General features: G+C 40.0%; 1 protein-coding gene across 5 annotated transcripts in view; it reads right to left on the bottom strand.

Moving 5' to 3' along the window:
• Positions 1-15,250, bottom strand: part of ARHGAP1 (Rho GTPase activating protein 1) — a 40,679-nt gene that overhangs the window by 16,465 nt on the left and 8,964 nt on the right. For 3 of the 5 annotated variants that reach the window (XM_084850173.1, XM_084850194.1, XM_084850202.1), the window contains exons 2-3: positions 13,822-13,987; positions 13,168-13,260 (exon numbers count right to left, since the gene is read on the bottom strand). In XM_084850173.1, the coding sequence (XP_084706299.1) occupies positions 13,168-13,260; positions 13,822-13,954 (226 nt within the window). In that variant the 5' untranslated portion in view covers positions 13,955-13,987. Of the gene's footprint in view, positions 1-13,167; positions 13,261-13,821; positions 14,000-15,250 lie in introns of all 5 variants that reach the window. The other 2 variants (XM_084850163.1, XM_084850183.1) reach the window with 1 other exon arrangement.

The raw sequence follows: 15,250 nt of genomic DNA, 5'->3' as shown, positions 1-15,250 counted from the left end.
CTGAGGGATGATTTAAGAAATATTAACAATATTTGAGAACATCTGAGGACCTGCAGGATCTGTTTGAGAGAAACATGACTACATCGAGGAGAAGAAAGGGGCTGGCATCACCGCCAACAGCCCTCGTACCTCCTGTGTCAAAAGTTTCAAAAACGGAAGATATAGAGGAATTATTCACTCTGATAAAGACTTTATCTTCACAATTTACGGAGCAAGCCAAAAGGCTGGATTTAATCCAAAATTCCATCACCACCTTGCAAGGAGCTGTGGATCTAATTAATAGGTCATGGCAAAAAATGGAGATGAAAATTAACAAGCTAGAAGACCGAGTGGCAGGGAATGAAACTACGACACAAGTTTGTTTTAAAAATGTCTCTGACAGAATTTCTCAACTGGAGGCCTTCACGTGAAGATCCAATGTACGTATTATTGGGATTAAAAATCTGTCTAATGATGTAAAATTGCCTATTTTTGTGGATAAACTTTTGCATGAGATACTCCCTATCCCATCTGATTATTTACTTGATATTGAGCAGGCATTTTGTGTGCCAAATGCGAAAGGGACTGACTACTCCATCATAGTCCAATTTGCAAAAGTCTCCACAAAGAATTATATCCTGCGTTTGGCAAGAGAGGGTGGAAGCCTTTCCTGGAAACAAGATAGAGTTATGTTATTCCCAGACTACATCAAAGAGCTGGCGAATAAAAGAAGGCAATTTACTAAAGCAAAAAATATGGCAAAAAAAATGAACTTACAATATTACTTAAAATATCCTGCTACACTGTGTATTGTGTCTGAAGGTCAGATGAAGAAGTTTCTAGATCATGAAATGGCGGAGGCATGGCTGAACATAAAAATGTGTGAGATTTCTGTTACAACCCCATGAACTGGAATCTTTAAACAAGCTTTGTTAACTGTTTGTGTTTAGTCTACATGATCCAGGTTAGGTCAGAAGATAACTGATTATGCATATATTTGTTTAATCTCTTTTATCTTTCTTCTTTTCTTGCTTTTCTTTTTGTTCTTGCTTTTCTTTTTCTTTTCATTTCAAAATACATATGATATGCTGTATTTAAATTTATTGCTTGAGGGTGTATTGTGCATATGTACTTATACATCTAGTATAAAATATAGTACTGATTGCTGAAGGTTTATTTTAAGTTTTACTATTATATAACACTATATTTCTTCTTCTTCTTCTTCTATTATTATTATTATTATTAGTTACTGGGAATGAACTGTAGACCTGTTTCTTTGATATAAGATTGATGATATGATATTGAAATGTAAGGTTGTTTATTAAACTGTAAGATTGTTAAGGTTATACATATAGTTTTTAAAATAGAATGGCATCGAAGGCCGGGGGGGTATTGGAGTTTAAACTAATCCTTTAAAGGGGAGGGAGAGGGGGAGGGAAGGGGAAAGAATTTTCTTTTCTTTTTCTCTACTTCCTTTCCTTTTCCTGTTCCTTTTCTTTTTGTTATTGTGGTGTCCTCATTAGAATATTGTATTGCTGGGAAATTGTAGTATTGATCAGCTTGTTGGTATTTTTGGTATTGTTTATTTCATTTATAAAGATAAAACAAAAATATATTTTAAAAATAAAAATAAATGTGGCCCTGTTGCACCAGGTAGACCTGCAAAGCTAATAAATGTCTATACGACTGCATTCAAATAAACTGAAACACTTTTCAGTGTGTTATCTGGAAGCTGCCCAGCTTACTTGGAATTTGAGCACAATGTCCAATGTGTAATAAACTGTTTGATAATATCTGGCAGACACTGAATCACACAGCCAGGTATCCAGCTTCTATAAAAATCTAAAGAGAAAACACCTTTTTATTGCAAATCAAGACTATTAAATTAGAAATGTTCCACTATTATAGAGCAAAAAGTTATCATACACCCTCGCTTACAATACAAAGCGTGCTTTTTCTTTAAAAAAACTCTTTCCATCTAGGCAAATATGCATATATCACATTGTTTGAAGTGCAGCACAAGTTTTTTTTTTCTTTTGAGAATATTTTGGGTTAGCAAGCCAACCACACTTCCTGTAGCAAAGATTCTTTCCAAGTAGAAAAAACATTTGAAGTAGACCTAAGTGAGGAAAGAAGCAATACACTGTTTTAAAGCATCTCCTCAGAGAAGATCTCAGAATGCAGAACTGCGTGATCAGTATCACAATAAATCACCTCTCTGGATTGAACGGAGAAAGCTGTCCCTTCCCTTTGATGGCACAGTCCTAAAATTGGACACTGAAATGACCCGAGGTGTAACACCTAAACAGACAGGAAACTGCAAACAATGACAATCAGCAAGTTCAGTGACTTCATGGCAATTGTTAAGGCATCTTTGGGAAGCCAGCACCTCTCTGGGTATTTATATTTTTGGAGGTATAAGGGTATGATTAGGCTGTGGCCACAATCTTGCCATTACAAACAAGGCTAGGAAAAAATTAAAAGTACTTCACAGCTCAATGTGCTTCTTCCCCACTCCTACCCTGGCCACAGGGCTTCTGGGAGCATATACTGACATGCCTGAGGAAGCTAAGCGGTAATGGCTACATTTAAACATTAAAAGATGGTAACAGCCAATGTTTTAAATTTATATGTAACCCAGTAACTGCATCTAAATCAGAAGGTAAGAATAAACCTAGAATCATAGACATGATCTGTAAATATAATAGGCCAGTGACATAGGCAAGAAGAAATGAAGAATGGAAGACCCATGGAATGAATCAATCTGAAGCAGATTTGAAAGACAATTGCAATCATCGGCACTTGCATAGGCTGTTCTGCAAAGGGCTTCGGCTACTGCCCAGTCACAGAGGATGAAGAATTCCAAGTTCCCCAAAACTCTTGTTTGCTTTACTAAACATAATCTCATTGCAGAAATAACACAAGCGCAGCCCCATCCTCCATAGCTTCAAATTAAGATAAATAGTATGTCACAGTCGTCAGATATCCTGTGAATTCTTAGCTGTAGAAGAAAATCACCCATTCAAAGTGGGAAAGTTAACAGTAATGATTGCCTGGAAGACTTGTTTCCTGATGGATAGTGCACCCACTGCCATCCAAGAAAAAAAGGAGGAAGACTGATGCCAACAAATGAGAACTTGGGCACTCAAAGTGAAGCCTGCAAGCTGAAGTCCACACAGAGGGAATTTCCAAGCCCCATAAGATGGCTGTACCATCGGTTTAAAAGAGAAGCATAACTGCAATCTACTTGGCATAATGCACAGTGTGACTTTGAGGTTTTGAGATGCAGCCCTCAGCTTAGCAGAATTTGGGCTCCCGTGAGATAACCCAGCCACAGTCCACACTCATGCTAAAGAATGCCATGATCTGAAGTGCCAACGACAAGAGTACTAAGTACTCCACCTACCTGGCTGAACCCCATGAAATGCACCCTGCCCTGCAGGAACAGAAAGAAAATTACATTATGCCACAGTAAGTCAAGTCCTTAACCAGAACAATCCTAAGGACTGAGCTGAAGAAAGTGGAGAAACAGTGTACAAACACAAACAGAGAGACATGTCACACAGAGAGCTAGAACTGGTCTGTCTTTGTTTTGTTAGCAAAAACTGTTAGCCCGAGAAATCCAGAAGTGCACCCTTTTCCAGACACCGCTACAACCTAGGCTCTGCTCAGAGGTGGCTTCCCTGGAAGAACTGCTTCTTTATTGTACAGATGTTTTCTCATACTAAACAGAAACAACAACTTTCTGCCTGAGTTAAGGTGCAACTTTTTCTGACTCTGAGGCACTTCAATATAAGGGTATTAGAACAAGCCACCAGAATGGCCTTACTAAGTCAGGCTGTTTTTAGTGAGCTGGATTTCAATTAGAAAGCAAAAGATGGAAACAAGTGTTTAGACTTATGTTCATATATCCATTTCAAGGCCCTTCATTGCTCCCCAAATATAGAAAACAGGATGCTCTAGATCAGTGGTCCCCAACCTTTCTAGTGCCAGGGACTGGTCCAATTTTTCCATGGACCGGGGGGGGGGGGGTTCCACTGGTGGACTTCCGTCCGCTGGGACACAAACGGTGTCCGCTATGCAGACGCCATTTGTGTCCCTATTCTTTGCAGTAATTGTCTACGTAAAGATTTACATAGCCTATTACTTGTAGAACAGGGACGCAAGTGGCGTCCACATAACGGACGCCATTTGTGTCCCAGTGGCCAGAAGTCCGCCAGCAGCCAGAGCCGGCCAGCAAGGATTCGGGGGGGGAGGGACGGATCACCTCCCCCCGCCCATGGACCCAAGGTGAGGGGGTTTCACACACCCCTGCGGCCCGGTTGCTGACAGGCCACGGACCATGTTTGTATGTGCAAACATACATCTTAAACTTCTGTGGGCAGATCTGCCTCTTCCTCAGCAGAACCAAACATTAAATCTCTCATTACTGGGTCAATATCCTGAAAGCCAGCAAACACAGCAGGGTATCCAGGCAGAAGTAGGAGGAGAAGTTCCTGTATCAATTACACAAAAGTAAACATGCTATACTAGAGGAAAAGGGACTGACATCTCCAAAGGAATGCCCTAGAAGGTTCTAAAGTCCTAGTACAACACATGGTTACACATCTTGAAGAGAGTCCATGCCCTCTACTCAGTGGTGGCTTCCCTGGAGGAGCTACTGCAGGAACGCAGAAAGAAAGGCTAAGAAACTGCCTGGTTCACCTTTCCCTAGTTCTAATGCTGGAGTGCAGCATGACAATTATCCAGCAACCACTGAAATAACTGAACTTTAAAATCACACTGAATTCTTAGACTTCTACATTACTATTTAAACCAACCCAAAGCCTGAATAGGATTTCTTTGAGTGCACCTTCGTTTGTTCTGGTAGAATTTTTTGAAGTACATGGTACACAATTTAAGATTACAATGAAAAATACACCTTGTTAGCCATAGTCTTTTCTCACACGCACACTTTAAAAAAGTAGTTTTTTGATGGAGATAACCTTCTACTAAATAGTGGAAGACATATGAACAGGGCAAAAATCACATCTCATGCAGTGGCAAACAAGTTGCCTATGGGAAGCCTGTAAGCAGTACATGTGTGCAAGAGCTCCCTCCCGCTCATGTTCCCCAGCAACTGGTATTGAGAAGCATACTGCCTTTGATACTGGAGGTAATATATAGACATTATGACTAGCGGCTGTTGATAGTCTTATTCTTCCTGAATTTGTACAATTCCCTTTTAAAACTGTCCAAGTTGGTGGTCATCACTGTATCTTGAGACAGTGAATTCCATACTTTAACTATGCACTGTGTGAAGAAGTATACCTTTTATCTATCCTGAATCTCCCACCATTCAGCTTCATGGGATGACTCCAGGATGTTGAGAGAGGAAGAAAGCTTTCTTCCTATCCACTTTCTCCACATCATGCGTAATTTTATACAGCTCTATCACTTCCTCCCCACTGCTTACTCACTTTTTTCTAAACTAAAAAGCCCCAAACCTTGTAACCTGTCCTCATAAGGAATAAATTAATTTCCTGCTGAGCAACTAGAGGAGAGAGTAAGAATGTCAAGGGAAAACCTTGGAGGAGAGTGAAAGTAAAAATGTTTCACTGACAGCACATTACAGTGCAGCACAATACTTCTCATTCACCAGCACATATCAACTGGAAACAGTTGAGTGTAATGTGTTCACATGACATTGATATCTCATACTTCAAAAAGCAGAGAAATTCATAGCAAAAAGCTCACGTTGTTACCCCAACCTAATGGTGTAACCCTGCACATAAAAGCCAAAAAGCCAGAGAGAATTGCCTGGCACCTACATTGTGGTCTTTTCACCACCAGATGAAGACCTTTTTATTGTCCCCACATTTTTCAGTTTTAAAAACATGTTTTAGTGCTTTTTAGACCATGGGCACTTCTGTTCCTGATCTTATTTTGCTGCTGTTTTCCATTTTATGTTTGTTTTGTATTTTTTATATGCTATGGTTTTAGGGTTTTTTCTGTATGTCACCTAGCGAACTTATTGTTAATAGACAATATAAAATCCTATTAAGAAAAAATTAAAAGGCAAGGAAATGCAGACCTGATAACCTAAATTATGCTTTGTGATAAAAGCTAGCAAAAGGTAACGCTTTTACAAGATTTATAATACAGCTATGTAGAACACTTAAATGTGAAAATGAGGCAGATAACGCTTACAGTGCAAACCTATGCATAACTACTCAGAAGTAAGCTCCACTGAGTTCAATGGGACTTACTCCCAGGTAAGTGTGAATAAAATTGGCTACAGTCTTACCCGGGAGTAAACCCCATTGCATTTAAGACTTACTTCTGAGTAGACATTCATAGGATTGTGCTGTAACTGAGCTATGTGAAGAATTTGGGGGGAAATTTTTCATACATATCTATACTGATAAAACATAGCTGCGTTTAATCATTTGCAAATCTCAAATGGGTTCTCTGAATCAGTGGTCTCCAAACTTTTTTGATCATGCATCCCATCAGTAAAAAATTTTTGAGCACACACTTCCAATATATCTATATTTATTTATAAATTATATACATGTGCTACTGTGCTAATATATTACGTACATTATAAAATATACACAAAAACAGAAATTAAAAAGGATGAGGTAAATATAATATAAACATTTTAAAAATAATTTATTTTATTTATTAAAGGTATAAAAAGCTTTTTTGCTCTCACTAAAAAAAATTAAGAATAATATTTTTTTAGTGAGAGCAATGTGATTGAAGATGCTTCATTATTTTTGAAAATCTTGGTTTAACATTTTGTGATACAGTGATTCAAAGGTCTGGTTCTAAGTTCAGTTTATTTCAATACTTGGTTTTAATTGCTATCATAGCTGAAAAAGACACCTCACAAAGATACTGTATGTCGGTCCAAATGGAAGAAGTGCATCGTTGGCTGCGCTTACTAATCATGATACTCATTTTTCAATCCTATCTACCAATTATGCAAAGGTTTTTTGTTGAAATTCAGCTAGTAAACTTCCATCTTCCTGATGTCAATCAGTTGTTCTTGCAAACTTATTGAAAGGTGTTGCATTTCATTTTTATATTTTTAACAAATGGGTTCAAAACCCACTGGAACTCTTTATTTGGAAGATCTTTAAACAGGTTAGAAAATTCAGTTTCCATGTTTTTTAAGTGTGTGCAAATATGAGAGTTTTTATAGGTGACACACTTACATGGTTTTCAGCAACAAAATCACACACTGATGGAACCATTTCCAAACATCCATTTTCAAAATGGTCTCTCCATAGCACGAGTTTCTTTTGAAAAGCAGTTACTTTCTCACTCATTGTTAAAACGACACCTTTACCTTGACGGGACAGGTTAAGTGTGTTTATTCTTTCAAAAATATCTGCTAGGCAGGGTACTTCTGACAGCCACTTGTCATCACAGAAAAGGTCAGCAAATTTGCTCTCCTTTGGCAGGATGGCAGCTGCTCCAGTGCCATGGCAGAGCAAGTAACTGTGCCTTCCTCTGTCATGCCTGGCAGAGACTGGCACAGTTGCTCTCAGCCGTGGCAGAGGCAGGCTAGGACTGGAGCCAAGAGAGAAATGCCATAGAGCTTCCCTCTCGGCTCCTATCCCATCCTGCTGCCTCTGCCGCCACCATCATTGCACACAATGGCAGTTTGTCAGGGCAGCAGGAGGCTGCTCAACTATCAGGCGGTTCATGCACTCCAATGGATTGTCTTGCACACCCCACTTTGGAGACCACTACTCTAAATAACAAATGTGTTGTGGGACTATAGAATCCTTTATTTCTGAGGTTACAGGTCTGCATTCAAGCTACAATGTTGGTCACCAAAGAAAGAAATTACTTAAGTCTGCGTGTCCTTGCAATTTGTTGTTTAAGCTGTCCTAGCCTTATGTTTTACTCTACAATTATGGAGATTTAGCCACTGCACATAAAGCAATTTGCAATGGAGACATCTACACTTTGTCAAAAGCCAGCTATCACAATAAGGTAGCACGGACAGAACTTTAGAGACACAAACCTGAACCCTGTAGGTGAATGGCTTCTAACAAAGCATTTAGAATATGGGTGAGTGTAGCTGTATGCTAAAGGCAGTGGCTATACCCAACCAAAGTGACAGAAAACTTTGAGGAGGGGAGAAGGCAAACAACCTTTGTTCTGATTTCTGCACATAGAAATTGTGGGCTGAGTCACACTAAAGTAGGGATCCAACATATATTGTATTAGTGCTCCCTAGCACATGATACTCGAGCAACCTTCATAGTTCCTGAATCCCAAGCTCCCTGAAATAATCAAAGAATATTGAGGGTCCAAAACCTATGGAGATAAAACTGGCGCGTAAGGTTAAATTCAGCATGGCCTACTACGGGGGTGGGCAACCTATGACTCTCCATATGTTTTGGCCTATAACTCCTATTATCCTTCACCACTGCTGGCTAGGGCAGATGGGGGTTGTAGGCCAAAATATCTGGAATGCCTCAAGTTGTCCAACCCAGGCCTACAACATGCCACCTGGATAATAACTTGGGGCAAGAAAGATATGGCATTTTGATCTTCTTTGAAACCAAAGTTACGAAACTGCTTGGTATCAGACAATACCATGTTTTCCCAAAGATTGATGTTTTCCCAAAGATCTTGGACAACAGTTCCTGATTCAACAAGGAAGCACCATAGCCAGCTAGAGGATTTTAAAAAACCTTCTGCTTCCATTGTGCAAACTGTCATTCAGTAGCAGACACCCAGGTTGCCATCTGAAAAGAGTAGGAACAGAGTCAGCCTTGAAATGCATTGTGGATATGGATGACTGTATACAGCCGGAGACTGCATCTAATCAAATCGTTTCTAAACAGCCATTTCATTTAGTTGTATTACAAATAAATTGCAGCAGGAACTGACTCAAAGGCTGGATACGCAGAGTTATCACTGCACCCAAGAAGTTTACACTAGTCATCAATATATGTGGTTAAAAAAAAGGTTCACTTTAACCCTCAGCACTAGGGTTACTGTATGGCCGGATTTTTCAAATATGAAAAAAGGCTCCCTATAAACAGCACTATGGCTCTAGCACAGTCTGCCCTCCAATAAAATCACTAAGGTACTTATTGTGTTCCAATTCTGAATTTTCTAAATTGATACATATCCCACTGGAGCTTTGGAAGCATGATCCTGTGATTGCAACATGGAGTACTATTTTGGTTTTAGACACTTTCTAGCAACTGATTCAGTAACTGAATATACAGAGTCTATTATAGATTGAAGAGATTCAATCCACCTGCCAGCAGAAAAGTGCATCAGAGATCCTTCAATCTATATCATAGTAATCCAACCTACCAACACTGCCCTGCCCTAGTCCTGCCTGATCAGGACAAGCACACTTATGTAGACAGTCGATTGCTAAAAGTGGAGGTTATTGTAACATATATGCAATCCCAGATATCCCTTGCCAGCGTGCCTCTATTGTGGCAGAAAAACAAAGAGCCTCCAGATTTAAAATTCCATCTCCATGCTGCATTCAAGGATTGTGTCCAATGTTACGTATATGGAAGGCATCTCACACAACTGATCTTTCTCTTCCCCTCCATCCCACTGCATGTCCCCAAAACCCTGTCCAAGAGGTCAGGAGCACCACTGGCACAAGACACCTCTGCCTGATTTTAGGTGATTCAACTCAATACACATTGCATCCTCATATGACACAGTCCCCACTGTTCAGGAGGGGGCCCTGACTCTCTCAAGAGGATTTGGGAGGAGGAGAAGGCAGTGATTGCCTACACAAGCACCAGATACAAGGCAAAGCTTTTTCACTCCCTTTTCCGATAAGACTACTGAACTGATTCACTAGATACTACGTACACTAGTGGTATTGTGCACTGGTAGTTTGCAGAGCCATCTTAACAGCTGAAGGAGCCTGCAGAAAAGAGCTTTTAAGCTCCTCAAGGTTTGTCCATCACCTACATGTCAGAAGTCAACTACACTAACACATTTCTCTAATATCTACCTGGGTGATAGATATTAGACAAATCTAGGGAGTTACCTGTGGGAAAATGACAAAAGCATCGGGAGAAAGTCAATGGTACGGTCCAGAGTGAAGTAAGTCATGCTTTCAAAAGAAAGAAAGAAAGAAAGAAAGAAAGAAAGAAAGAAAGAGGTCACATGAAAGGTATTGATCTTTTTACTATGCTAGACTCCCCCCATAATATACTAAGTCAAATGAATGAGTCAAATACTATATAGTCCACAAGGGAAAGCACTTCAAAATAAATAAATAAATAAACAAATAAATATCAACCAAAACAACAACAACAACCTAATGATAATAGTAGTATGGAAGGGTATTTATTTTGATACATTAGTACATTATTTAATCCCCACAGTATATAGACATGCAATGCTGCTAGAACTGGCTAGTTTTCAATGAAGCTCATCCATGTGTTCTGCCAATTGGCTGTAATCCTAGGATGTCAGGAATACAGCTATTATTATACATTAAATACAATGCGTACCAGAGGATATTTTTTGTTTGAATCCAATTAGTCAATGAACACTGGAGATCTTTGTTTGATGGAACTGTTTGATATCCATTCATCATCCCAGAGAATGGAAATATATCCCCAACATATCTGCATGGAGAGAGCAGATACTCCCTATGCTGGAGGACTTCTCAGGTCACACACACTACAAATCAAAACTACACAGAAAAGCTGTTTAGAGGTATTTTGCCCCAGAGGACTGAATCATTCCTTGGGCTACCCTGATCACAGTACTTACTGCACAGAGCAACTCCAGATTCTTCAGCAGTTTTAGGACCCAAAACAAATATTACTACCAAGGGATAATACCACACCAAATGCTGCTTCAGCCACATAACTGTCATTTTAATTTCTCCCCTCCCAGCTACCACGTACTTTCTAGACATAACCCAGCCTTCACTTACGTTCCTCAGTGACTAGGAGTACTTGCCAGCATGCATAGGGGACAAGGGTTTGTGTAGCCAAGGAACTGCTGTAATGCCTGGCACAATGGCCAATGGACAGAGGTGCTAAATAAATTCCCAGTTTTCATTCATGCCCCCAGTTTCAGGCAGTTCTGCCAGCAATCATTAACACACCACATTCCTGTCTGTGGTCACCCACGTTTGTCTGCAGTTCACAAATAGCTACTGAATGAAGGAATGTATATGAAGCAGCCACATGGGAGAAACCAGGAATGTCAGCTCTGCAGTCTAGTTATCAGTGAAACTCCAAAAGGCTTAACTCTTTCCTTGCAAGTCTACATAGCTGGCATTTCCAGTTGTGGTTTGATTCCTTACTACAAGATGTTCCATAGGAGGATTGCCTCTACAGCCTGGACAGGCAAACACAAAGCTATAATGATTTGTTCAGAGAGTTAAGGTACTTGCTCTGGCTCAGAACAGTTGGGAGATTCCAGCCTGACCAGCTACAGCAACAGTTGCCAAATAAACTTTAGGTAGTTTCACTGAACAATTTCAGTGATGTTACTACTTATTCTAAAAAAAACAAACTCAAAGCACATTCCACTTTACTGCTCTCTTCCAAGGGGATTTTCCTTTTTCAGTCCTGTGAAGGAATAGGTTTCTGTCCATCTGCCAAAGTGAAAGAAAGGAAACTTACTCTCCCCTCAAAAAGCTGGAAAGAGAGGAACAACCCTTGTAGAAGACCTATAAAGGGCATCAAGCAATTTTTGAGAATAAATATAATATTCTACAGCATCTTTGGATGTTTCCCCCCCTTTTTTTTTTTTGGTATGGTTTGGTCCTATTTTTATTTTTATTTTCTCAGTATCTCAAGAATATAATAACTTTCCTGGCAAATCATATTCTGTAAATGGGGTTATACAAGCCAAGAGCATTCACAGTGCAACCCTATACATGTCTACCCAGGAGAAAGCCCCACTGAGTTCAATGGGACTTGCTTCTAGAGAAGTGTGTATCAGATAGCTTCAGTGTTGCGGTGGGAGGATCGTCTTGTTTATTGTAATGCCCAAATTTGGGGAATTTTTCCCCAATATACTAAAGTAGATGTCAAGGTTTCTGTGGCTGCACAAACACATCTTAGTGAATGAATTTTAAAAAACCCAACAACATTACCACAGGTATTCTACAAAGTGGAGTTCAACTAAACGTAGTATCTTCTGAACAACAAAATCAATGAACTGTCTAGAATTAAACAATGAACAAGAGAACTAGAGTGCATTCCATTTACATATAGATTCCTATGGATGCCTGTATATCCTGGATTAAAACTGCTTGACATTTGCCACTAATGACAATTATATCTACACTCTCCTAACCCAGGGCAAAATGAGTTCTGAGCAATGCACATCAGACTGTACCATATTAATGCATTAATTATGTTCACCATGGTTTTGATCTAGACTCAGACAAGAATCGAATCCCATATGAAGAACAACAAACAGAGCTTGGATATGATCCAGGATTCTGTGTGTTCCCACTGCATTTCCGTTACAACCATTTGGTAAGCTTCACTTGAAATAGGAGGCTCTACCCCATTTCACAACCAAATTTTAAATTTAAAGAAGTATGGGAATTTGACACGACACCTTCTTAAATATGTTAAAGATGCTTCCTGGTGTACACATGCTATTTTGATTTATTTCATTTTTATTCCCCCCTTCCTTCAGTGAACTCAGGGTGAGATGCATGTTTCTCCCCACACCCCATGCCCAATTTATTCTCACAACAACGTGAGGTAGGATAACTTTAGAGACAGTGAAGAGACACCCAGGGGGCTTCATGGCAGAAGAGGCATTTGAACTTGGGTCTCCTTAATTAAAGTCCAATACTCTAGTCACCATTTATTCATAATGCAGTTGTGGCACCTAACTCAGAAGTTTATAAAGCAGTTTGTAAGTTTGGAGTGCAGCAGTTCCTTCAAGCAGCTGTCAGTAACTATAACTGGAACAAGGATGTTAAGTTTACGCACCCCTGGATCATAGCCTTTGTCCATAAGACCTGATAATGCTTTTTGTGCCTGTGCAGAATTACAACTATTTTCTAAGGAAAAGCATCTCCAATAACTACTATGAGAAACAAGTTATTGTTTGACCACTACCAGTTGGTCCAAAATAGATTCTTTTTTATTCCAAGTCATTAAGCCATATCAAAATGCTTTTGTATTGGAAGACAACGAGGTGAAAAGAAACCATTACCTGCTACTTCCACAATCTGGTGCCTAGCGATGTCATAGTATGGGTCATCCCACCGCAAGTGAGTGACAGAGTCAGGGGAGCCCTTGGTGTCATCTACACAAAAAGAGGAGGAAAAATGCAACTAACAGAAAAACCAAAAATCTCAAAACAGCTAAAGGAAGGTATAGAAGCAAAAAGAAAGGAGCAGGTGGATCATGAATACAGAAAGAAAAGTGATACCTAGCAAATGTTTATTTGATATTTCAGAACAGCAAGGACATGTTTTGAAAGCAATTGTGCAAGTACATTTGACAACTTGTTTGCCTTAACTGTATAAAAACACTGTTAGTAGAAAGTAATCAAGGATCTAAAATTCTCCACTACAAAATTCCAAATTCACTAATTACAACACCCTGACACCTACACTAAACTGTTAGACAGATCTTTCTTTGGCACATACAGCCTGAAGTGTTCTAGCAATCATCAAGCCATTTAGGTAAGAGGCACCCCAACCCCACATCCCAAGATTTAGGAGACCAAGAAAGCCCTCTGGGAACATTTTAAAAGGAGTCCATGATTAGTGCTGCAGGATATGGATCCCTTTGAAAGAGGATACGGGCCCTTCTCTCTTCCCCCACCCCTACTGCAGCTTTCATTACTAGCAAAAAGACTCACCCGACTTTGGAAAAACAGGCACTTCATCTGGTGGCCAATTCTTATCATCTAGAGAAGCCAATTTGAGCTGATTAAGAGATTCATTGGTATCCTCAAGACTCAGGTCTTCCTGCAGATCTGGGTACTGCTCCATGGTTCTCAAGCTTTAGCTACTCACGTACAAACCCTAAAAGGAAGACTGCAGAGATTCACAGATCAGCAAACACATAACTAGTCACTTTCAATGGTATCCCCCAAAGCTGCTCCCTTTATATACTGCCACAGATGTCCTGCCCAGGAAACCCTCCCCTTATATCTAAGATGAGAGGGGACTGGAGACAACAAGGCTTTGACTGGGGTTGCACTGCACTCATTTTCCCCTCGTGTGCAGATGTGGCCTGGTTGCTTTCTCTTTGTAGCGGTCACACCGAAACGGAGAAAGGCAACAATCACACCAACCCTCTGACACATTGATTTAACAGCTCCCATTTCCTGTGATGCCTTGGCAGAATTGGCAACAGCAACAGGCCATGATGCCTTACACTGGAGGAATTCCCAGATATCACTTCCCCCAAAAGCTTATCAGGCCAGATAAGGACTCTTACACATAGGGACTTTTCACAGCACTAGTAGCAGTAACTCTGAGGGGGGCAGATTCTCCAACCCAAGGATGCTACATTACAGGAAGGCCATACAGTAACAATTCCACAGTAAAAGCAGCCAAATAGTTCGGGTGTTTGAGAGAAATTCCATTACTAGCCCAGTACTTTTGGAGCTTCACAATGACAAATTTTCACCATTCCCTTGAGACTGGCAAGATTTTCTGCATTTGGGATATTCACTATAATACATGCATGACTAGAGTTAGCACCACTAAAGGTACACCACTGTTGTCAATAATTAACTTCTCTAGTGGCTTCAAATATGTGGTTAATTATCTTTCTCAGGAGGCAGGACATGAGTGCAATTCCGTCATGAAACTAGAGAATTTTTCAGAAAACAGCCAGTGCGAAACATCAGCCCTAAAGTGACATATGGCAGAAAGACAATGTGGATAGAGCCAAGGCTACAGCTGATATCAGAGATTCATATTAGCAGTTCCATAAAGACATGGGCAGGTAAGGTGCCACTGAATGTTATTCATGCTTCATCAGGAGAATCTCTGGGCATTTCACCAAATTTTCATTGAATCCTTGGGTGCTTGTCCAAACTCTGACTGTTGAAGGGAGCTGTGATTTGCACAAGACCTCTTCATATCTCCTTAAAGCTTATATACAGTCTTTCATTGTCTTTACTCTCCAGATGGCTGTAAGCTTATTGTGCAACAAGCCAAGTTGCATTCCTGTAACCAGGCAAAACACGACATATATGGGCAGACAATCTTCAAGACAGATCAGAAAGTATTCAAGCCTGGAAAATCTGTGAAGTCAACTTCAGCTACTCTTTGCTC

The sequence above is a fragment of the Heloderma suspectum genome, chromosome 1, assembly GCF_057233095.1.
Source record: "Heloderma suspectum isolate Gila_16-S chromosome 1, 16-S_ref, whole genome shotgun sequence".
Taxonomy (NCBI): Eukaryota; Metazoa; Chordata; class Lepidosauria; order Squamata; family Helodermatidae; genus Heloderma; species Heloderma suspectum.
This window is presented reverse-complemented; position numbering and strand designations above follow the sequence as displayed.